This window comes from Typopeltis vanoorti, chromosome 14 (assembly GCF_054136105.1).
Source record: "Typopeltis vanoorti isolate ZY-2024b chromosome 14, IOZ_Tvanoo_1.0, whole genome shotgun sequence".
Lineage (NCBI taxonomy): Eukaryota > Metazoa > Arthropoda > Arachnida > Uropygi > Thelyphonidae > Typopeltis > Typopeltis vanoorti.
In genome coordinates this window covers 79454873-79481408 of record NC_143562.1, presented here as the reverse complement: position 1 = coordinate 79481408, position 26536 = coordinate 79454873, and the positions used below count along the sequence as shown (strand labels likewise).

Below are 26536 nucleotides of genomic sequence, written 5' to 3'. Positions count from 1 at the left end.
TGGAAAACTAATATGACTAGCATGATAGAGAGTGAGTGAAATGTCCATGAGGTTTTGGTGGATTTAACCTTAGCCAGTGTGAATGAGGAAGATATATTCTGATGAAGATTATAGCCTTGATTGTGTGGATTAATGTTGAGTGATGGCATGATGCTTGGAAAAGGAAAGAGAAGTACTGAGAAAGGAAGTGGAAGGCATAAAGACTGAGATGAGGAAGGTGAAGGGGGGGAGATTAGGAGACCTGAGAAGTCAACTGATGCAATGAGAACAAGAGTAGAAGCAAGAGAAACTGACGAGAATAGCAAAGTTGGCAAAAGAATAGGAGAGCCAGGGAATGAGAGGAAATTGAAAAAAGTCTAAAGAGTACAGGATGAACGACCTTAGAAATGATGAAGTCAAGTCATGAAGCTATTTTGACTTGCCATGAAACTTTGCATGGTCCGCGCGGTTAGCCTAGTGGCTTTGCGCTTCGCAACCATATGCCTGGGGAAGGAGTGTCCTAGGTTCGATTCCCGTCGGAGACGTGAGGAGCTGAAGGATCTTCCTCAGCCATAGCCAAGTTAGCCAGTCTTGGGCGTGGACAGCAGGGTTTTTCCCCACAGTTTATCTGGGGTTTTTCATCCCGCAAGCAGGCAAACCGGCCCCGTGAACACACAGGGATACAGCCAAGAATACCTTGAGGCATAGGAGTGACCATTCTATCCTCGTATTTCGGTTACGAAATCCAAGCATGCTTGGAAGGTTGTGGGCCTTAAAGGCCTGTTAAAGCCATTGGGATAGATGAAACTTTGCATGCAAACTTTGTTTGCTTAAGCCTGGATAAAAGATTAAACAAAAATTTAATTTCTTGCCAAGTAAAATTTTGTGGGGACAAGCAAAAAACTTTATACAACTATCTCTGATCTAGAGTATTTTGGTAAGTTAGTTAGTTATTGTATGATGATACAATGGCTGTAATGCCCACAGCAGGTATGGCATCATCTTGTGAAACCAATATAAATCTACTGATTGTGATGTATTTTGTCTGTCAATTACATGTGTTCTTCTGGCTGGTTTGCCTGGTTGCAGAATGAAAAAATTGAGTTTCTGAGAGACAAAATCTGCCACTTCCATATGAGAATGACTAACTCCTTCAAATGAAAAATCCTGATTAAGGTTCTTTCACATCCTAGATGGGATTCAAATCCAGGTCTTTCAACTAAAGAGCATCACTGGAACTGACTGAGCTACAGAGGCTCTTAGTACCTTAATAAGGTGATACATCTTTTTTGCTTATATGAAAAATATATGACTTTGCATTAATTTAACTTGGTATCTTCTTGTGTCAGGTTTCCACAGAATACAGGGTGAAACCGATCTGGGCAGTAACCCTTCCCATAATGCATAACAATATACATGTCAAAGAAAGTATGCAATGCATTATCAGATACTAAGGCAAATGATGCAGCAAAGTCAACATTTATATACAAGTAGACTAGTTGTGAAGATATTTCACATGCAACTATGTTTGATTACACTAGGTTAAAGGATTAAACAAGAATATAATTTCTTGTCAAGCAAAATTTACTTTGTAACCAAGTGAAAAAACTTTCTACAAAAAGAAAACTAGGAAAGTGATGGAACCGAGAGAATGTATGTGAGATAGATGTGGACAGGAGAGGATATTCAGAATGATGATGATGCTATAGGCCAGGGAAGATAACAAGTAATGATTAGGAAATCTATAGGCAAATTGGTTTGGCAAGTGTTCATCAAGTGATCATTATGCTTGATTTTAATTATGGCAATATAAACTCAGTATGGGGAAACAGTATACAGTAATAAGAGAACTGAATTTCTAGAATTTTTGACAAATATCTTAAGCAGCAGGTGGTGGAGGGAACACAGAGATCAAGAGTTGGTCTCAGCATCAGAGAATCAGATCATCATCTTTACTAGTCGGAAGTTTCTTCATATGGTTGAACAAAAGGAAGGAAAAAGAACAAGTGGCCATAGCTGGAAGTTTAAAATGAAGTGGTGAGTTAAAGGATGAAAATTAGCTTTTGCATAAATAGTGACAGGACCATAAAGTACATTGCTCTCAAGAGGATGGTGAGAGTGCAGGTGAATGAGTTTAAGCAATGGTATGAAACTATGTTGTCTAAGATGGATCATTCACAATGACTCCTTGGAGATCCTGAATAACAATAATAATAAGATTTTGCACTTGCAAGTGGACAGAAGTCTAAGGCTACATAGTGTACTGGTGGAGCTATGCTCCAGAAGGTGGAGGACACCCAGAGTTAACAGGTCACATTGCAAGAGCTGTGAAGACTACACAGTGCATAAGGATATGGCTATATTACTTTACAAAGCCTGGATCATACCACACATGGACTACTTGTGTGCAAATTTGAACACTTACGAGGGTGGGCTGAAAAGTTCTCAGTCTTGAGCATAGATGGCAATACTATCGGCAAGATTTTTTTTTCTAAGTTGGTACATCTGTCATAAGCATCCATGGGTAACTGCAAGTCATTCTATCAAGCAGTTTGTTTTATACAGCTGTCTTAAGCAAAAGTATTGTCTGTATCCCTTGAAATGGATAAAACTGAGTATTGTGCAGATATAAAATTCTTTGTAAAAGAAAGTTTAAAGCCAAAAGAAATTCATTCAAAGTTCATAAACGTTTATGGGAACTCTTCTCCTTTGTTCTCGACAATTAAAAAATAGACTGCTGAGTTTAAACATGGCCATATCAGCCTTGAAGATGATCCATGTGAAGGCGGCCCAAAAAGTGTAACACCACCAGAAATCATTGATCAAGTGCACGATATGGTATTGGATGACTGGCGAGTCAAAGAGCATGAAATTGCTGAGACTATAGGCATTTCCAAAGAATGTGTAGGATATATTTTGCATGAAGAATTGCAAATGAAAAAAGCTTTGCACAAGATGGGCAAATTCTGCTTGCTCACAGCGGATCAAAAATGCACTCGCATGAAAATCTCTGAACAGTGCTTGGAACATTTTAACAATTATAAAACTGATTTTTTGTGTCAATTTATTACTATGGATGAGACTTGGATTTACCATTACACACCAGAATCCAAACAGCAGTCAAAACAGTGGACAGAAGCCAGTTGTTCAACACCAAAGAAGACAAAGTCAGTTCCATCAGCAGGAAAGGTCATGGCATCGATGTTTTGTTTATATGGAGAATATTATTCCAATCTTTTAACCATACTAGATAAAAAAATTCGTGAGAAAAGACCTTGTTTGCAGAAGAAAAAAATCATATTTCATCAGGACAATGCACCTGCCCACAAAGCTGTTTTGGCAATGGGAAAATTAAGGGATAATCTGCACTATGAATTGTTGGAATATTCACCCTATTCCCCAGATTTGGTTCCCTCTGACTTCTATCTCTTCCCAAAAATAAAACTCTTCCTTGCTGGTCAGCATTTTTCTTCGAATAAAGAGGTGATTGCAGCTGTAGAGAGGTATTTTGAAGGTCTTACTGAGAACCACTACAGGGACGAGATAATGGCGCCTGCATTGGTGGAATAAACGTATTAGTCTTAAGAGTGATTATGTTGAAAAATAAAAATAATTTTGAAATTATAAATTCGTTTTTTCATTGTTAGGCCGAGAACTTTTCAGACCACCCTTGTATTTTCCGCTGCAATGAAGAAAATCAGCAAGGGATCCAGAGATGAGTGACTATGAAAAAATTAAGACTGCAATGTTGGTTATGGAGAAAGGTTGAGGAAATATGAATTACAGAGTTCTGGGACAATAAGAAAAGGGGATGCTATTATAGAGATCCTTAAATAAGTGACAAGATTTAAGGATTAGTATGGGAGTGGATTAGACATAAGGTGAAGAGCTCTTAAGAACAGTGGCGAATTCTCCATGTTTGCTATGCTTGCTGGGAAAGCTCATTAATTGAGAAAGAAGTACTATTTATTTGTTAATAAATGCATGCATTTATAAGCATTCCATTTAGGCTTTTATTTTTGTAGACAGAAGACGTCTTAAGCTTGCATGGCAATAATTGGGCTTTACATTGTGTATCGAAGCCGATGCTTGCTCGTCTAGTCAAAGCTATCTTGGCTTGCTCGGTTGAAGGAGCTTACAGGTCTCGCAGAAGCACTGTGATTTCATGCGTGCACATAGCCATTTCACGTCATCTCACTCTGTTGCTTAAACCACAGGCCATAGCAGTTCAACATAGCTCTAGCCAGTGAGCTTCAGCAGCCTTTACAAGTGTGCGTGTTGCTTGGGAAAATTAAGTTACAACCAACTTTTTATGACGATGTTATTGACCAGTTCATAAAGAAGAACTGTAGGGTAGAATTTGTATTCAAGTAGCTAAATTGAAAAATATAGAATATCATTTGTAAAATAAATGTTGTATTTGTATGATTAAATGTTAATAAATTTCTAATTATATAGTTTTAAATGGTCAGTACAGGTAACCCTTGTATAACACGGTTTCAATATAACGTGGTCTACAAACTGTAGTAATCCTTGTTCAATGCAGTACTTATACAATGCGGTCTTGACAAAAATACAGTCTAGAAATTGTAGTAACCCTTTATCTTTTCATATATTTTTCACCACGTGAATTAAAAATCAAATTTTATCTTCGTTAAATTTATGTCTGCCCGTATCACATAGGTTTATAAGTAGCTAATTTATATTAGGGGAAACAACCTTTAGCACGCATGTACATCAATTGTATACCGTATAAGGTGTTTATTGTTGAAAATTGTCTTCATTTTCTGCCAGGAAAGTGCATTAAAAATCATAAGTGTGTTATCTCAAGCTGAGCACTTTATTTTCTGGTGAGTTACATACATAATTAATATGTAATGCTTTTTTATGTAAAAAAATTATTTTTATAGTAATGGCCACAAATTGCATTGAAAGGGAAAAAATGAATATTGAAAAGAAAATTCGTCTTGAAGAAAATTTCTCTCAAAGGAAAAAAATCATGGATCGGTTTAAAAATGGAGAAAAACCAGTTGTTGTAAGGACTTTGAATTTAAATGAATCAACAATTCAAACAATCAAACACAACGAACATAAAATCCGAGAAAGTGTTTATTGCTGGGTCAATGGTAAGTGCAAAGCTCATTGCTTGTGTACGCAATTTTCTAAGAGAAAAATGAAGAAATCTCTAATGATTTGGAAAGAAGATGCACTCAAAAGAAAATTCCTTTGGTTGGAAATCGTATTAAACAAAAAACTCTCAAAGTTTATAAACATTTATAATGCAGACCAGGTTCAATGCTGATGAATCCAGGTTATATTGGAAAAAAATGCCAAAAAGCACCTATATTTCGAAAAATGAAAGATCAGATCCTGGATTCAAAGTTTCCAAAGACAGAATTACTCTACTGTTTTGTAGTAATGCATCAGGTGATTACATGACAAAACTAATGTTTATTAACCGATCCTCAAATCCTCGTGCTATGAAAGATTAAAATATGCACTTATTTTTATTTTGCATAAAACATTTGTGCATTACGTGCAATGAAGCTTAATTACAATTTGTAATTTTTATAATTTTATACTATGTATTTGCTTCATAGTTTATGTTTTCTTAACTTACATGAATTACCTGAATTAAATAAAAATATATTTTTGTTGGATATGTCATTATTGTTTATATAATTTAAAAAAAAAAAACGATTTCGGAACATAACTCTACTTTTTGTATGTGATCTGAGTCTCACATAACACGATTTATATAATGCGCCATTTCTATGGAGCCTAACATCTGCATTATACGAGGGTTACCCGTAATTCATTATTCTGATAATCAGATTTCAATCACACCTCTCACTCCCTGAATGATAACAAGAGCAAGCGTGAATTTCAAGACCAGCATTTGCCCCTGCTTAAGAAAGGGAATAAGAAGATGAAGCTACTCCTGATAAAAGAAGACAGTGAGGAATATTTACATGGAAAGTAGTGGGTGACTGGAATGGGTTACCAGAGTGTGTTGTGAAGGTAGGAATGTTAATGAGTTTAAAAATTAATACAATAGATATGTTACTGGTTAGTGAGACTTCTTGCAATAAATCTGTTGACTCCATGGAAGTTTTCTTATAATAATATCAAAATGCAGTGGGTTACTATATTAAAACTCATTTCTAAATCTATGCTATACAAAAAATTAATTAATATTCTGAACCAAATCATATTCTAATACTCACCAGGTGATTCTACTAATGATGCATGAAAGCATGAAAAATTCACCAAACCATAAGTAGCCATAAAAAAATTAGATATAATTGGTGCAACAGCGTTTAATTCTCCTAAAAAATATATAACAACAGATTTAGCAACACTCATAAAACTGCAACTAATATACTTAACTGTTTAATTTATATAAATTTTTGCATTGATAGAATTCGTTCACCCAAAAACTTGGAGTAAGTGATACATTATTGGATGAGGGTGACATCCTGACAGGAATTGAGATGGATAGATATGTTGTTTCTCATGAAGACAGACAGACATACAGAGCAGAAAGGGAGGAAAAATGTTGTTGATGGCAGCAGAGGAGTTATGCCATCCAAGGTAGTGATGCAAGGAGCAGATATCACCATGGTTTTTGAGATGGTATTACATAAGGTAGAAGTGAGCTGGATGAAATATTTAGTTGGATATTGCTATGGATGTGGTAATGTGGAGCAGTGAGAAAGAAATGTATAGCAAATCAGTTTGACAAATAAGAAAAGGGTGATCATTATGGGTGATTTTAATTATGATAATATAGATTGGAATGAAGAGATAGCATCTGGATGTAAAACTTTTTTTGAGTTTTTGAGAAAAAAAACTACCTTGCTGGCCTGGTTGACCAAGTGGTTAGCTATGTGCTCTCCAACTAATAGGCTACAGGTTTGGAACCTGCCATGACATGTTTGTGATGATTGTCTTTAAGGTGGGAGATGGATTTCACCACATGGTGTGAGACTGCTGCCCTACTTATTGGAGGTCTGAAATGGCTTTAAAAAGTTCCATGTTTGATCTCAAGGACAGAGTTTCTGGACTAGGTAAAATAAAATAAAAATAAAAATGAAAAAATATATATACATAAAAAAAATAAACAATAGAAAAAAAATCCTTAGCTCACCCATGGTAAGAATGTACTATAGGTTTAGAAATAAACCTTTTCTGGGTTGAAGAAAATAATAATAATAAAATAATAATAAAATTTTAGGAAGTTTATAACAGAGGGCATGCAAGAATCAAGAATCTTGAATTTGATTATCTCATCAGATAATCAAATCTTCCTCCAGTTGGTGAACGTTCAGGTGGTGGCCAGACATATGAGGATTTCTGTGAGAAAGAGATATATACAGAACTATATGACTGGCGATTATGACAAACTCGGGAAACAGCTTGCAGCTATATTATAGAATGAGGAAATGGGTGGTTGGTTGGTTTATGGTTTATTGGTACAAGAACAGCAAAGGTCATACTTCACTATAGAAAAAGTTACAGCAGTACACAAGATCAAAGATTACATGAGTAAGATGCTACTATTGCTGCTTGAAACCTCCTTAGGAGCTATCTGACAGAGAATGTCTGAATACATTCCAAAGGACAGGAAGTTAAACAAGGTAGGTGTTAAATGGATGAATGAAAGGTGTAGCATGCAATTTGGAAGAAGAAGAAAGCATTATGGAGACAGCACAGGATGGGTAGTAATAATCAGTTGGATGAAGAGCATAAAGAGCAGGTGAGAGGTAACCTGCTTGATAGGATTAGTGAAAATGCAGCATTTAGCTAATGAGGCCAAAAAAAAACAAAAAAAACAGGAAGCTCTTTCAACATGTGACGAGTAGAAGAAAGAATTAATGCAGGATGATACTGGTTAACGAAAATGATAGAATGATAACTGCTGAGTAGGATACGATTGAGATGTTAAATGAACAATTCATGAAGGCATTTTATCCTTGTGAATGTGTAACATCATGTAGAACTTAAGAGCAGTGAGAAAGGAGGAGTAACCACTGATGGTGAATATGGATTATAGGTCAATCTGTTTATTTGGTAAAAGTGTTATGGAGGTGAGTGAGGATCAAGATTCAGAACCTGGTTGACAACAGCAACATTCTGTTTGATGGACAGCATGGGTTTGCAAAAGAAAGATTGCTTTAGCAATCTACTTACTTATTATAACAAAGTAACAAATGAATTGGACAAGAGAGATGCATAGACAACAATGCTCTATCATACACAACTTACTGGTATTGTTCAGAAAGCCAATCATCAATCAATCTAATCCAACTGTTATTCAATTATTTCTTCTATCACTTATAGACCAACTTGTCATGTGATAATCTATCAAATGCCTTTGCAAAGTCCAAGAATATTACTATATATGAACTTACCTTATCCAAAACATTCCACACCTGATCATAAATGTTGTAAGCAGACTGTAAAACAAAAACTACTCCTCACAAACCCAACACACCATTACAGAGAATCCTGTCGATAAAAATCATATATTCTATTGCCAACTAGTTTCTCCAATATACTTTGACTATAACTGCAGATATACAGGCCAGAAACTTTTGTCCTAGAAACACTTGATATACCTCTGCTAGTAATGCTTGCAGAGCAGTACTATTTTGCCTTTTTTTCACCTCTTGAAACTTTTACCACTAAAAGACTTTCATTAAATAACCAGGTCAAGAACTAGAAACTAAGATATGAGAGTTCTTAGAAAAATTAGAGAAGTGAAAAGATGGCATCAATGGCAGAATGATTGTAATGCTCAACCATCACCACAAGATCCCAAATCTCACCCACTTCTTGTAGCTAATTGTAGTTAGATACAATTAGCTAGCTAATCATGGCTAAATTTTTTGCACATCCCTTAAAATATGTGGCAATATTTCATCCATTCCCAGAGCTTTATTAGCGTGTAATCCAAACAATACTCGATATACCTCTGATTCTTTCATCTCTGCTTCCTCTAATATTTGCCTCCCTTTTGCATGTTGCACACCACAACATTTACACCAGCGTGATATATGCTGATAAAGTGCTTATTAAATAACTCCACTACATCCTTTGCTATGGTCACTTTGTTACCATCACTATCCATCAGTGTCACCCTTCCATAATTATTCTTCATTTTGCTTGCAACAGCAGAAGAATGCTCTTGAATTATCTTTGATTGGAATGGCCAATCTCCTCTCATACTGTACTTTTCTTTTTTAGCAATGTTGTCATCTTCTTGGTCTGTAGTTTATTGTATTCAGTATTAACTTAAACTGGATTCAAAAGCTTAAATTGTATTCAGTATTAGCTTAAACTAAAAACAAAATGATGGCACAGCATAATAAAATGTTGTGCTGTATGGGACATTGTGCTGTCTAGGAATGAAAATAGCAGGAAACAGATTCCTGCTATTTTCATTCAGAAGCTTGAAAAACCAGTGAAAAGTCAGTGACTAGATCAAAATCAAACTCAACATCAGCAGAACTGAAGATAATGGCACCATTGAAGTAAGAATTAGGCAAAAAGAAGTTGAAATGGGAGAAGAAATGGAGAAGTATCATGCTAACATAATTGGTGTTATGATACAAAAAAACTAAAACAAGTAGGATTCTGCTATATAATATAAGATGTTAAACTAGGGAAACAGTGATGACAAAAAGCATGTTAAGGATTTGAACAGCAGAGTAGGAAAGTAACTTAGACATATAGATATATTTTGGAAAAATTTAGAGAAAAGGGCAAGCTAATAATAAGGATAAAGTCATCATAATTCTTAGTGGTATAAACAATACCAATAGGAAAAAAATACATTTATTAAACTCACTAATATTTTTCTGGTTTTCTACCCAGCTTCATCAGAGCACAATGATAACTGTGACAAGCACGCAGCACTAAACTAAGTAATTGTAGAAACAATTTAAATTGAAACTGACACCTAATGTCCTTATATGGTGCCCTCTATGGGTCGGATAACTACAAGTACAAAGTTAATTTAGAGAAGTCTGGCTATTAGGTCTTAAAAGATAGTCTCCCAGATCTTTGGTAAATTAATGCAGCCATACTTGTTGCAGTTGGGAGAGTGCTTCATAGCTGATGCTGATTCGAAGAATAGCCTCTCAGACCTGTAATGACTTCCATGTAATATAGATGTTTTTTCCACCTGATCCTATGTGAAGGAGTATCTAGAATGTGGTCTGCCAGTCCCACTTGCCATATAGATGATCTCAGATATAATTTTTGTGTTCTTCAAGGTAGATGTTAACTGATCATATTTAGCCCAAAGCAGGCTAAACTGCAGGCACAAGAAACTTTATACACTCCAGGATGTTCAAGATGATGTAGTTGATCTTTAGGAGAACATATGAAAGTAGCTAAATTAAAGGTACAAAAATAGTATGAAGATCATATTTGCAGAAACTTTGTCTATTTTTTTCTGATGTATCCTTAAAATATGAGATGGGAATGGTTTTGCTGTGATCTTGTGTGTAGGAGGGATGCATGTATTATTTTATCTATTTTATATAGTCTTTAGTCATTGGCTAAAAAGTGTTGTGGAGGTCCTTGAACTCAGTTTCAAGGGCTGTGTCATTTGAACAAATATCCTTGGAGCAGTGAGTAAGTGTTTTGAGGATGTCATACTGTTAGGAAGGGTGGGGGTGTGATCGTTTATGTAAATACCTTCCAGTATGAGTGGGTTTTCTGTAGAGAGAAAAGAATATTGAGTGATTAGGAAGTTGTGTCACTAGTGAATCTAGAAAAAAAAAAAAGGGACACTTTTTTTTTAGATACACTAAAAAAAAAGGGTGAAGTTTATTTCAGGATGTTGGCTGTTAAGATGAGCCAAAAATTTATCTGTGTCTGGACCATAAGGCCAAACACACCATTGTAAAATCTGATGCTGTGAAATTTTGTTAAAATTCTCTGACATTGATTTTACAGAGGTCATAAATCATATGGAAAAAACAAAATTGTACATTATTATATTTTAAAGGTTAAATAGTGATTGTTGACTTGCAAAGGTAGCTGAATAAAAGAATGACATAGAATTGTACATCTTCTTCTTCTTCTGTAGCATCTCCCACTGAAGTGGGGTCACTGTTGATGATGAGTCTCCTCCACATCCTCCTGTCTTGGGCTGTCACCACATCCAAGTTTTTCATCCTCAAGTCCTCTTCTACCAGCTCCCTCCATCTCTTCTTTGGTTGCCCATGCTTCCTCCTTCCTTGCACATCCATCTGCATGACCCTTCTTCCCACATATTCGTCCTCCCTCCTCATCACATAACCAAACCATCTCAACCTTGCCTCCTGTATCTTCACTCCTAAGTTAGTAACTTTCACTGTTCCCCTCACATAGTCATTTCTCAGACGATCCTTTCTGGTCACACCGTACATCCACCTAAGCATTCTCATCTGTGCTACTTCCATCCTGCTGATGTTATTTTTCCTCAGGGTAACAGTTTCTATAGCATACGTCATAGCTGGCCTCACTACTGTCCTATAGATTTTGCTTTTCAGATTGATTGGCACCCTCTTATCGCATAACACTCCAGCCATCTCCCTCCAGTTCCTCCAACCCGCTTGTATCCTGCATCCCACTTCCTTCTCAGCTCCTCCATCTTCTTACACTGTTGAACCTAAGTATCTAAAGTCCCTCACCTTCCTGATGACATTTCCTTCCAGGTCGGTCTCCTGGCTGCCGCCCACTGTGCAACACATATACTCTGTCTTACTTCTGCTCAGTCTCATACCTCTCTTCCAGTACTTTTCTCCATCTTTCCAGTTTAGTTCCCACTTCTTCTCTTGAATGTGCACACAGCAAGATGTCATCTGCATACAACATTGTCCAAGGCACATCTTCTCTCACCTCCTCCATCACCACCTCCATCACAATGTTAAACAGAAATAGACTTAATGCTGACCTTGATGCAAGCCAACTGTTACTTGAAAACTTTCTGTCTGTCCCAGACAGGTCCGAACACTTGTCTTCACATTTCTGTACATCTCCTGCACCAACCTGACATATTTCTCTGGAACCTTCTTCTCCCTCAGACACCTCCAGACTTCTTGCCTTGTCACTCTATCGTATGCTTTCTCCAGATCAATAAATGCCAGATGTAGCTCCCGTTGTTTCTCTCAAAACTTTTCCATCATCTACCGTAACCCAAAGATAGCATCTGTTGTTGATCTACCAGGCATGAAGCCAAATTGTTCCTTTGCAATCTCCACCTCCTTCCTCAATCTTCCATCAAGAACCCTTTCTAGGATTTTCATTGTGTGGTACATCAACTTTATTCCTCTGTAATTTTTACAGTCTTGTGCATTCCCTTTACCCTTGTAGATGGGAACAAGAGTACTCTCCCTCCATTCCTCAGGTATATTTTCCTGTTGGCAAACTTTCATGAACAGGTCCCACAGCAGGTAAATTCCCTCTTCCCCCAGTGCCTTCCATGCCTCCACTGGAATCCTGTCAGGACTCGCTGATTTTCCATTCCTCATCCTCTTCATGGTCTCCGTCACTTCCACTCTACTGATGTTCTGCACCATCCCCCTCAGAAGGCTGCCCATCTTCTCTGTGAATCCTTGCATTTTCCTCATTCAAAAGTCCCTCAAAGTATATTCTCCATCTGTTTCTTATGTCCACATCCCTCCATAATACTCTTTCTTCAGCATCTTTGAAGCCTCACATGTAAGATGTCCTTTTCTGCTTTATTTCTACATTTTGCTAGTTGGTAAATTTTTCTCTGTCCTTCCTTTGCTTCTAATTGATCATACAGATCTTGATATGCCATGGCCTTCGCCTGTGCCACAACTCTCTTGGCTTCTTGCTTTCTCTCTCTGTACACCTCTCTGTCCTCTTCCACTGTTGACTCATCCCACTTCTGCTTTGCCTTCCTCTTAGCTGTCACTGCCACTTATATATTATTATTCCACCACCAACCCTCCTTCTGCTCTCTAATCTTTCCAGATGTCTCACCAAGCACCTCGATTGCACAGCTAAGGATTACTTTTGAATTATGTTTCCACCAATCTGGTACACTTTCCAGTCCATCCGAAATCCTCTCTAACACCCTCTCCCTAAAACAATTCCTCACACTCTCTTCTTTTAAGCGAAACCACTTAATTGTCTTCATCCCATGGCTTCCAGAGGTTCTTATCTTCGATCTTATTTTAAAGTCTGGCACAGCAGTCAGTGTTGCTGTGCCAATTGATCTGTTGGAATTACTTTACAATTTAAGTTATAAAATACATGAGTTATAAAATATTGTAAAGGTTCAAATTGTACATAACATTGATTTAATGTTAAATCTAATGCAAAACTGTAAAAGTAACTGAATGTTAAAATATTTGTGCCTCAAGTTAAGAGGATTAGAAAGCATTATGTTGGCGACCTGTGATTGAACAAAGGTGCTGAAGGTCACTCAGATGTGGAGATTTTGCAGCCAAAACTGAAGGTCAAGACAACTAATGTCAGTATGTTTATAGAAAATCCAGGGATCTCCGACCCTAAAACAAATAGCTTCAGATCATATAAAAGAGGTCTTGTGAATCTCAAAAAAAGAGCTTCTTAGTTTTTTCCTCTTGCTGTAGGTTTGTTGGCCAGCTTGGACTCCTGAGATTTTGTTGGGGCATAACCTCCAGGTATGGGAAACCCAGAAGAGGCAGTTTGTTCTTCAGATATGTGTTTCCAGTAACAGAACATGCCATGTGTGGCCAGATACATGGTGCCTAAAGTAGATCAAGTACCAACAGAGAGCAATGCTACAATTCCTGGGAAAGAACTATGGAAGGATGCCGCCAAAAACCGTTCAGTGAAGGCCAGTATATAGGACGGAAGGAAGCAGTCAACAGAACCACTAAAAATCTTCAAAGCTGGTAGGACTGTATATGATACTGCTAATTTGTGAGTAGATTCTATTGTACTAATGTTAGAGATAGTGCATAAGAATTGTATGTATGTCCACTGAACGTAGATCTGTTAATTTAGTTGTAAAGTCGCTATAAGAGTTAATTGAGACTGAGTGTTAGATAGTATATATTAAGGAAGAATGTTTAGCCAACGAAGTCATTTGTAACAGCCAATAATTGCCTAGATTTGTAAAAAAGTTATTTAAGTATTATGAATAGCAGGTCTAATTGTGAAGATTATGATTTGAGCTCAAGGTAGGCATTAGACAAAATGTTCAATTATGTATTATATTGTAAAGTTGTCCGCACGGTTAGCCAAGTGACTTCGCAACCATATGCCTGGGGAAAGAGTGTCCTTTCAATTCCCATCGACGACATGAGGAGCTTAAGGATCTTCCTCAGTCATAGCCAAGTTAGCCAGTCTTGGGCGTGGAAAGCAGGGTTTTCATCCCACAAGCGGGCAAACCGGACCCGTGAACACACAGGCTACAGTCATAAAAATGCGGCAAGGAATGCAACAGGAAACCACCTTGCGTCACTATCTCCCTGGTAATCAGCTGCAACCTTCTCAAAGAGAGGAAGCCACAGGATCAGATCAGATTGTAAAGTTGTTTAAGGTTAAATAAACATGTTTTGTTTGTTTAAAATTATCGCCTAATCTTTGACCAATGCACTGTCTCACAAAAACAAATCGCACCTGTGTATCTAAATTAGAGAAATTGCCATGACTGAATAATTAAGGTTTATTTTAGAAAGTGATCTATCTTATAAGTGTTATAACTAATCTTCTCGTGCTATACAATTAATTCCGGATGGCGCAGTCGATAAATAATATAAATTTTTCCTGAATTACATAGTGTGGGTGATAGTAATCTGTAACCATGAATTGCCTATTTCAGAGGCCTCTTCTCTAACAGTGTGAACACTTGTAGGAAGTATAAAGGATTACAGAGGGGGGACCTGTAATCCTTTATACTTAATCAGATTAGAATAGGATAAAGTGTATTAAACAGATAGTAACTGTAAGGAGTGCAAACTATAGTATAGATATAATAGAAGGAAAAATTTTGAAGTAAACATAGTTAAAGATAAGAAGGAAATAATACAAAGGAGCAGTCAATGGACAAAGACAACAGTAACAACAAAATATAACTAATATTAAATAATTACAAATTATTACAGAAAAGAAAAGTAAACGAAATTGTAGTTGTAGTAGGTACGAATGATTTAGCTGGCGATAAGTTCAGTATGAGAGAGAACATGAAAGGGTTGCTGGAAGAGGCGAGAGTGAAGAGTGAGAAAGTGAAAATTGTTAGTATTTTACCTCGCTATGATAAAAATGAATTAAAAAGAAGGGCTATGATGGCAAACGATTCGATGCATAGGCTGTATAGAAGGAATGGATAGGAATTTTTGGATGTGTGAACTGAGTTTGAGATTGGACTGGATTTGTATAAGAGGGATGGCCTACACCTGAATGTGTTTGGTACAGGAGTCTGGAAAAACTAATAACTGGTATGAGACCTAACGCAGAGAGTCAGGGAAACTAAATTATAAAGGGAGGAATGGTGTAAATGTGAGTGTAAGAGCGACAATGGTATATAACTATGTTAATGATGGGAATGGGCATTGTCATGGAAATGTTGAGGCAAGAACAATTTTGGGTTTGTGTTCATCCGGTTTGGACTCATCATATGTGTGTGCAAAGATGTCTACATGTGTAAGGCATTAGAGAAGAATAGAGATCTGCAAGTTGTCCAACTGTGTCAGGTAGACTGCAAACAAGAGTATACAAAAGAACATGCAGGTAGATCATTATGTCTGTACATGAATGCTAGGAGTATCAGAAACAAAGGGGTAGAGTTTATTGCCTTAGTTAATACATTGCGACCTCAGATTGCAGGATTAAGTAAGACCTGGCTATCAGAATTAGACCTTAACTGGTATCGAGTGTCATGGGTACAGTATTTTTAGGAAGGACAGAGTGGATAGGAGAGGAGGGGGGGGCATGCTGCTAATGATATTGGATGACTTAAATGCAGTTAGAGTTGAGACCTCTGAATGTAGTAATACTACTAACAATATTTCATGTGGCAGTGAGTTTGAAGCCATTTGGTGTGAGGTGGAATCTAACAAGACAAATTACATAGTGGAGTGTTATAATAAATTTAGTTTAATCCTTTATCCAAGTGTAAGCAATCTGAAGTATCTTCAGGACTGAGGCAACTCGTGGTAAAGGTGGGCCAAGCTCCTTGTTTCAGTATGTCTCATAATGCAAAGCACATCTCCTTGTGGACATGCATTATGTTATGCATTAAGGGAAGGGCCACCCCAGACCAGTTTCAACCTTTATTGAGGTCTCATCAGAAGTGGTGATACTAAGGTGATAGCATCAAAAAAGCCAGAAGTGGTGATACTAAGGCAGAAGCAACTTCCAACATCTTTCTCTAAATCCAGAGTAATTTAATTATAAGGTGATACACCTTTTGGCAACTCGTATAGGAAAATATGCTTCTGCCTTAGTATCACCACTTCTGGGTTTGGCTCCCGCTGATGAGACCTCAATAAAGGTCGAAACCGGTCTAGGTAGTGGCCTTTCCCTTAATGCATAGCATTATGCATGTCCGCAAGGAGATGTGCTTTGCATTATGAGAGATACTGAGACAAGGAGTGATGCGAGCTTGGTCCACCTTTACCACGAGTTACCTCAGTCCTAAAGATACTTCTGGAGCAAACTTTGTTTGCATACACTTCGATAAAGGATTAAATTAAATTTATTATAGTCTAACCAAGTGGAAAAAAAAACTTTCAACATCTTTCTCTTGGAAGAGTAATTTAATTATAAGGTGGTACACCTTTTGGCAACTTGTATAGGTAAATATGACTTCTCCATTGCTTCTGCCTTAGTATCACCACTTCTGGGTCTGGCTCCCACTGACAAGACCTCAATAAAGGTTGAAACCGGTTGGAAGCTTGGGTGATGAATGGCAATGCTGTAGTCCATGAAGCTGAGAATGAAGCGTGCCAAGAATTGTGTGAGGGCTAGATTTTTCTCTCAGAGGGTGGTGCGTGATTGGAATGGATTGTCATTGGATGTTGTGAGTGCAAGCAGTGTGAATGAATTCAAGAATAAGTATGATAGCTGGTGTGTGTGTAGTATGTGGCCTCCCTCGATGAGTCTCTGACTCCCTGGAGGTCTCTCTTAATAATAATAATAATAATAATAATTACAAATGGCACAGTCAACAGGATTTAATCCACACTAATTAAATTTTACAATTGTGGATTGAGACAGTTTTGGATAAAGCTCAAGGCATTAGAAGTGTAAGATATTTAGCAATTATCACATTTATTTTGTGAAACATGAATGTGGATAGTTTAAACTCTGACCCTACTAGTATTGCCACGATGGGTGACAGTGAGTTCTTCAGAACTGTTAACCCTCACCTTATCATCCCAAAATTCTCTGGGGACGACAATGATGATGTTTTATCCTTTTTCATTTTTCGTTGAACAGTTAAGGAAATTAGGAAACTGGTCAGACTTTCAGCTTTTGATTCTGCTGTGGAATAAACTGACCAGAAGGGCCAAGAACTTATTGCATTCGTCTCCAATTCTCCGAGACACATTGGAATACACTAAGATCAAGGACACCCTGATTTCCCAGTTTTCCAAGATATGAGACGCAAGTCCTAACCTATAAAAACTACAAAAATGTGCTCAGGAAAGGAAAGAGACTGTTACAGACTTTTACAATAGGTTGTTAAACCTGGCAAATAGTGTAAGCATCTCCAAGGAAGATAAATGCCATCTTGACTGGGCTATATTCCACCAATTCAGGTTAGGAGTAAGAGACTAGCTTAAGGAGACTGCATACAAAAAGAAGATTAGGAATCTAGAAGAGTGCTACCTCACAGTAAAGGAAAGAGAGGAGAGGCTAGGCGACCTTCATCCCGCCTCCAGCACCAGTCAAGTGAATACTATAAGGAAGGAAAATGATTCCAACTGTGACGCTAAGTGCAAGAATGATCCAGATACTTCAAAGGGAAAGTCCAATAAAGACTGAAAGGAGAAAAATGAGGACGAGACAATGCATTTAATGTTAAAATTAAAGGATGAAAATTTAACCATCCCAAGGTTAGTAGATTCCACTGACTTGGGGGAGTTGCGAACACTAATTAAACAGGAGATGGAAAGGCTACATCAGCCTATGGTTGAACGGCTTGATGCAGTTCTCAAGCATCTGGGAGAACTCAAGGCATAAACTTCTAATGACACCTCATGTTGGGGACGAGAGAATAATGAGGGGAAGAGCAGAAGAGAGCCACCCCCCAAGTGTTACGTTTGAAACAGATATGGGCATATTGCTCAGAGCTGCTTCAGAAATAGGAGACCCTCCACTAGAGATATGCGGTATGATACTAATGTTATGTTTACTCGTCGCTATCCTGTAAACAGACCAAGAAAGATAAGGAAGGAGATCAGAGAACAACCTACGAAATCATGACGATTATTCGGGGCAAAATTAAGGGGGATACCTTGTAATGTTCTGTTGGATACTGGTTCCCAGGTATCTGTAATAACTGGGACATTTTTTGAAAGAATAAACTCCCGTGTTTTGAACTGTGCAACTAAGCTAAGCAATATAATAAATTTAGTTTAATCCTTTATCCAAGTGTAAGCAAACAAAGTTTGCACCTGAAGTATCTTCAGGACTGAGGCAACTCGTGATAAAGGTGGACCAAGCTCTCATCCCTCCTTGTCTTAGTATCTCCCATAATGCAGAGCACATCTCTTTGCGGACATATATAATTATTACTATTATTACGTGACACCTCCAGGGAGTCCAAAGACATCGAGGGAGGACATCTACTCTACATCTCTCTGTCTCCACCACTCAATTCACCAACTACAACTAACCATAACTACACCAACGCCATCTACCGCTCACCACCACCACTAGTATTTCCACAGACAATCACAAACATCCATACCCAAGGCGGGATGTTTGTGATTGTCTGATAATGCTATGCATTAAGGGAAGGGCCACTACCCAGACCAGTTTCGACCTTTATTGAGGTCTTGTCAGTGGGAGCCAGACCCAGAGGTGGTGATACCAAGGTGGAAGCAATGGAAAAGACATCTTTACCTATACGCGTTGCCAAAAGGTGTCTCACCTTATTATTAAATTACTCAGGATTTAGAGAAAGATGTTGGAAGTTTTTTTTTCCACTTGGTTAGACTATAATAAATTTATAGTCTGGATAGTGGCCCTTCCCTTAATGCATAGCATTATACATGTCCGCATGGAGATGTGCTCTGCATTATGGGAGAATACTAAGACAAGGCGGGATGAGAGCTTAGTCCACCTTTACCATGAGTTGCCTCAGTGCTGAAGATACTTCAGGAGCAAACTTTGTTTGCTTACACTTGGATAAAGGATTAAACTAAATTTATTATAATCTAACCAAGTGTAAAAATAAGCTAAGGAAACCGATCAAATGAACAGGAATTTCAAATCTCATGATATATGCTCCAAGAAAGATGAGAGTCAGTATGAGGTTGCCTGAATTTTGCCTGAGCATCTCACCAGAGTTATTGATTCTCCCAGAGATATCTCACCCAAGCGTTCAGGTAATATTAGGAACTGACTTTTTAGAAAGATACAAATTCTCCTGTAATTTTAGCACTAAGGAAGTTTCCCTGATGGGAATTAGACAGTCGAGTAGAAGGGGAAACACTCAACAAGCTCAGACACTCAAAGAAAAACTAATAATGGAAAGGAATGAGTGAACAACTGCAAAGTTAGAATGAATAAACAACTGCAAAGTTAGAATGAACAAACAAGTAAAAGAAAGTGGAGATATGTGTCACAATGGCCAGACTAGCCCAATATCTGATTCCTCGGTAGAAGTTCATCATCAGGAAACATTGAATATTGTAAAGGTTCAAATTGTACATAATGTTGATTTAATGTTAAATTCTGATGCAAAATTGTAGAAGTAAGCAAATGTTAAAACATTTGTGCCTCAAATTAAGCGGATTAGACAGCATTATATTGGCGACCTAAGAGTGAGGAAAGGTGCTGAAGGTCACTCAGATGTGGAGATTTTGCAGCCAAAACTGAAGGTCATGACAACTGACATCAGTATGTTTACATGTTTGGAGATCTGAAGATCTGGGAAACTCCGACCCCAAAACAAACAAATGCAAAAAACTAAGAGCCTTTTCTTGAGGTCTTGAGAACCTCAAGAAATAGGCTCTTAGTTTTTTCCTCTTGCTGCAGTTCATTGGCCAGCTCGGACTCCCGAGATTTTATTGGAGTGTGACCCCTAGGTATGGGGAACCCAGGAGAGGTAGTTTGTTCTTCAGAGATGTGTTTCCAGTAACGGAAGATGCCATTCTTCTGCAATAATTTCTCCTCCAGTAGGAGGAGAAATGATTGCGGAAGCTAAAAAATTCCCTAGGATTTTCTTTGGATCTTCAGACCAATCTCTTCTCATATTCCAGTTTCACCTTCCTTACCATATTAGTCACTCTCCTGGCCTGAGTCGTATATTCTTCATACATCTACTCTCCACCCCCCCTCTCATTATATTTCTTCCATAACCTCTTTTTCACCAGCATTTTCTGTTTCATATTGTTTGTCATCCACTTTACATAGAGAGAGTGACCTCTTCTTTGTGTCCTCTTCTTCACTCGTGGAATACAGTTTACTATTGCTGCTAACAAATATTTCTTCATAATTTTCCAAGCACTAATGATATCCCAGCCTTCCAATTCTGCCCTTCATGGAACTGCCCCAAGTTGATATATAAAACTAATATAATCACTTGCCTTATAATTCCAGATACGTTCCCTTTTCTTTGATATTGCTGCATGTCTATTCATTTTCCAAGTCAAAACCACATGATCACTCTCTCCGTCTGTGTGTGTGTGGGGGGGGGGAGATGTCATCTCTGTTATTATCAGCTCTTCTTCTGATGCTGTGATCAAATCCAAAACTCTCGAACCTCTTGTTCCCTTTATTACATGTTGCCTAGGACATCTGTCCCTCAAGAATTCCAGAAATTGCATTCCCTTACTACCACATGCATTTTCTTCTGCCCTACTTATACTGCTATAGTTAAAATCTCTCTTAATAATCATTCTTCTTGCGCAAGCTCAACTGTCTAAACATCTCCTGCTCTCCACTCTCTGTGCTCCTTGGCTTGTAGCAACATCCCACTAAATATCCTGTCTTGCCCACCTCTACCTCACGCCATATGCGTTCAAAACCATTAATGTCACTGCCTTCCAAAGTCTCCACTCTTAGAGGACATAAATCATCACTTATCATAAGCAGTACTCCACCACCATGTTTTCCCCTCCTATCCTGCCGAAAAATGCTGTATCCTGCTACTTCTATTCCTGTTATTATATCATCTTCCATCAACCACGTCTCAGTGATCCCAATAATCTTTGGCCACGCTGACACTATCAGCGCTACTAATTTGTCTCCATTATTCCGGATACTCCTTGCATTAGTATAAAGCATAAAAATGTCACTGTTTCTATACTTATCATTATCTCCTCCAAACCCCAATGGATTTAGCATTACCTGTTGTCGTCCCCCTTCCCTTGCTACCATCCACCCTAGGATTTCTAGTTTCCCTGCATTGACACAGTGACTCGTTCAGAAAACAGCAATCTCTCTCTCTCTCTCTCTCTCTCCAGTTTCCTACATCCTTCCTCATTCAAATGCAAGTAGTCTCTCGCATACTGTTCCTTTCTGCCCTCAAATGCCCTGCAAGCATCCACATCTTCCAATCCTCTCTTCTGACATTCTGGCTGTTATGCTATTCATTATTACTACTCTTCTGCTCAGCTTGTATTTATCATACCTGAGTAACACACACACTATCTTTCCTCTCTGCATTTTCTTTTGTGCAACCTCAAGCATGAATCTCAGATCTCTAGCCACTCGAGTCTCCATACATCATATCTCTTATCACTCTGTTCCTTGTTCTAGAGGTAGTTGTGAAATTGTTCTATAGGTAGTTGAAAAAGCTTAGAAATGAAGTAAAGAGCTGTAAGAGGAATTCAGAAATGATAAAGATAATATAAAAACTGAAGATAAAGATATTAAATGAAAACAACAAAATTGCATGATAACCACAGTAATAAACTTTAATGATAGTATAAATATTATTATTAACATCAGAACTTCAGTACAAAATATCCACGGAGTCACACTCATCGTGGATATTTTATACTGAAATTAACAGTACATCAATAGTGCATGGAAACCAGGAATAAAAGGCATATAACAATTGGCTTACCAATTAAAAATGTAGTAGAAATTAATATTAATAAATAACTAATATTAAAACTATTTTTGATGTTTACCTAAAATGAGAATATCTTCAACATTTGGGAGAGAGAGAGAGAGAGAGAGAGAAAATCATTCTGATTCAGGTTAGTTCAATGTAAAAAAGGCTTCACAACTTTCTTTGAACAGACTGAAGGCACTGCCATAGGTAGTCCTCTATCTTCTCCTTTGGCAAATTATTTTTGAACCAGCTGGAAGATATCTTATTCTCATCCATTCATCTCCAACCCTCTCTTTGGTTTTGCTATGTTTTTGCTGTTTGGCCTCATTTGGAATATGAACTTACCACTTACTTACATTGGATCAATAACCTTCACCCACTGCACTGTTGATATTCTTACTATGCAAGTTACTCTTGCTTGCTCTTTGTACTCCTCATTCAACTGGCTATCACCACCACTCATTTTATGCTATCTCCATAATGCCTTCTTCTTCCAAACTGCATGCTTCACCTCTTCATTCGTCCATTTCACATCCACATTATTCAACCTCATGACCTTTGGAATGCATTCAGAAATTGATTCTGCCAGATGGTTCCTGAACAGGTCCTAAGCAACACTTATCTCCTTTCCAATTCTTCATTCCATGATAAAGCTGCAAGCTATCTCCTGAGCTTCTCATAATCACCTGACTTATAGTTCCACATATAAACTTTTCATACAAAAGTCCTCATATGACTGGCCAACACCAAAGTAAATACCTCATGGTCACTCTCACTAACAGGAGAGAGATTCAATACCTCATTTATAATAACATCCTCTGATGAGATAATCAAATCCAAGAACCTTGCTCTTGGTATCTAATTTGGCCAGGATTTTTCTGATTACTTTTTGGTGAAAGGTCAGAGCAGGCATTGAGCACTGGGCATTTGGAATTAAGTGACCAAATCACCTTATATTATCATGGCTTTCTCATTCTATGCCAAAAATGTCAAGTTCCTTCCTAATATCTTTCATTTTAATATGATTCTGCAATTCATGCCATCTGTTCACTATCCTAATTTTCCCGGAACTCTCCTCATGATCTGTGTTCTCTACTCTTTGATTCTTTATTTCTAACCCAAGTTTCAAATCCATAATACTAAAGATCAGGAGAATTAATTCTAATCTCAGCATAGTTGAAAGGGCTGCAAATTTAATTAAAGATAAAAGCAAGAAAATTACATTGAAAGAAGAATTACCAGACAAGAAAGGGAATCTGATAGTGCATGAAGCTCAGAATCAGAAAGGAAGGGGGGGGGGGGTATACAGAAAGAAACAATTCAAGAATACCTGCTGTGGCAATGAAGTCTTTTTTTTTTTTTAAATAGTGAGAAGTTTCAAATAAAATTTAATTAAATTTTAAATAAAAAATTAATTAAATTTTAAATAAAAATAAATAAATAAATATAAATATTTTTGCATTGGTATTATTGCCTTGGGTCTAGCAATTTCACATGTGAAATTGAGATAATGCAACCTACTCAAAATATACAGTATCTTCACATTCACTCACCAACTGCAGTAAACAGTAGAGCAATGAGGAAACAAAGAACTGCAGCTCGTCTAGGGTCATTGTTAGCTCCACATCCTTTTGCAAACACAGTCTTCTTCTTCTTCTGCAGCTTCTCCCACTTAAGTAGGGTCACTGTTGATGATGAGTCTCCTCCGCATCCTCCTGTCTTGGGATGTCACCATATCCAAGTTCTTCATCCTCAAGTCCTCTTCTACCAGTTCCCTCCATCTCTTCTTTGGCTGCCCGTGCTTCCTTCCTCCTTCCTTGCACATCCATCTGCATGACTCTTCTTCCCACATATTCGTCCTCCCTCCTCATCACATAACCAAACCATCTCAACCTTGCCTCCTGTATCTTCACTCCTAAGTTAGTAATTTTCACTGTTACCCTCACATAGTCATTTCTCAGATGATCCTTTCTGGTCACACCGCACGTCCACCTAAGCATTCTCATCTGTGCTACTTCCATCCTGCTGATGTTATTTTTCCTCAGGGCAACAGTTTCTATAGCATACGTCGTAGCTGGCCTCACCACTGTCCTATAGATTTTGCTTTTCAGATTGATTGGCACCCTCTTATCGCATAACACTCCAGCCATCTCCCTCCAGTTCCTCCAACCTGCTTGTATCCTGCATCCCACTTCCTTCTCAGCTCCTCTATCTTCTTCCACTGTTGAACCTAAGTATCTAAACTCCCTCACCTTCCTGATGACATTTCCTTCCAGGTCTGTCTCCTGGCCGCCGCCGCCCACTGTGCAACACATATACTCTGTCTTACTTCTGCTCAGTCTCATACCTCTCTCTCTCTTCTAGTACTTTTCTCCATCTTTCCAGTTTAGTTCCCGCTTCTTCTCTTGAATCTGCACACAGCAAGATGTCATCTGCATACAACATTGTCCAAGGCGCATCTTCTCTCACCTCCTCCATCACCACCTCCATCACAATGTTAAACAGAAACGGACTTAATGCTGACCCTTGATGCAAGCCAACTGTTACTTGAAAACTTTCTGCCTGTCCCAGACAGGTCCGAACACTTGTCTTCACATTCCTGTACATATCCTGCTCTAACCTGACATATTTCTCTGAAACCTTCTTCTCCCTCAGACATCTCCAGACTTCTTGCCTTGGCACTCCATCATATGCTTTCTCCAGATCAATAAATGCTAGATGTAGCTCCTGTTGTTTCTCTCGAAACTTTTCCATCATCTGCCGTACCCCAAAGATAGCATCTGTTGTTGATCTATTACAGAGGAAAACTTTATTCCTCTGTAATTTTTACAGTCTTGTGCATCCCCTTTACCCTTGTAGATGGGGACAAGAGTACTCTCCCTCCATTTCTCAGGTATATTTTCCTGTTGGCAATCTTTCATGAAAGGTCCCACAGCAGGTAAATTCCCTCTTCCCCCAGTGCCTTCCATGCCTCCACTGGAATTCTGTCGGGACCCACTGATTTTCCATTCCTCATCCTCTTCATGGCCTCTGTCACTTCCACTCTACTGATGTTCTGCACCATCCCCCTCAGAAGGCTGCCCATCTTCTCTGTGAGTCCTTGCATTTTCTTCATTCATAAGTCCCTCAAAGTATATTCTCTATCTGTTTCTTATGTCCACATCCCTCCATAATACTCTTCCTTCAGCCTTCTTTGATGTGCCTCACATGTAAGATATCCTTTGCTGCTTTATTTCTACATTTCGCTAGTTGGTAAATTTTTCTCTGTCTTTCCTTTGTTTCTAATTGATCATACAGATCTTGATATGCCATGGCCTTCGCCTGTGCCACAACTCTCTTGGCTTCTTGCTTTCTCTCTCTGTACACCTCTCTGTCCTCTTCCACTGTTGACTCATCCCACTTCTGCTTTGCCTTCCTCTTAGCTGTCACTGCCACTTGTACATTATTATTCCACCACCAACCCTCCTTCTGCTCTCTAATCTTTCCAGATGTCTCACCAAGCACCTCGATTGCACAGCTAAGGATTACTTTTGAATTATGTTTCCACCAATCTTGTACACTTTCCAGTCCATCCGAAATCCTCTCTAACACCCTCTCCCTAAAACTATTCCTCAGACTCTCTTCTTTTAAGCGAAACCACTTAATTGTCTTCATCCCATGGCTTCCAGAGGTTCTTATCTTCGATCTTATTTTCAAGTCTGGCACAGCAGTCAGTGTTGCTGTGCCAATTGATCTGTTGGAATTACTTTACAATTTGTCACAACCTTAAGATGTTTTCTTCTCGTTAAAATGTAGTCAATTTGTGAACTGTTGTTACCACTCCTAAATGTTATCAAATGTTCTTCCCACTTGTAGAAAAACGAGTTCACAATTGCCAGATCAAACGGTACTGCAAAGTCCACAATCCTCTCTCCTTCCTGGTTATCATTCTCCCTCCGTGGCCACCATGCACCCTTTCACAGTCTCTATTCTGTTTCCCCATGTGTCCATTCAAATAAAAATTAATTAAATTTTAAATAAAAATAAATAAATAAATAAATATAAATAATTTTGCATTGGTATCATTTCCCTTGGTCTAGCAATTTCACATGTGAAATTGAGATAATGCAACCTACTCAAAATATACAGTATCTTCACATTCACTCACCAACTGCAGTAAACAGTAGAGCAATGAGGAAACAAAGCACTGCAGCTCGTCTAGGGTCATTGTTAGCTCCATATCCTTTTGCAAACACAGTAAACCATTTGAAGATATTGTCTCTGCAAAGTGCCTAGAAGTGCAAATGGGAGAAAGGAAAAATAAGTAGT

The 26536-nt window shown here is 38.1% G+C and overlaps 1 protein-coding gene across 1 annotated transcript in view; it reads right to left on the bottom strand.

The window, feature by feature from the left end:
* The window catches only part of LOC150099699 (solute carrier family 12 member 2-like), a 497862-nt gene that overhangs the window by 287737 nt on the left and 183589 nt on the right, over nucleotides 1-26536 (bottom strand). The window contains exons 10-11 of the mRNA XM_090403480.1: nucleotides 26376-26499; nucleotides 6207-6308 (exon numbers count right to left, since the gene is read on the bottom strand). Of these exons, the coding sequence (XP_090259606.1) occupies nucleotides 6207-6308; nucleotides 26376-26499 (226 nt within the window). The remainder of the gene's footprint in view (nucleotides 1-6206; nucleotides 6309-26375; nucleotides 26500-26536) is intronic.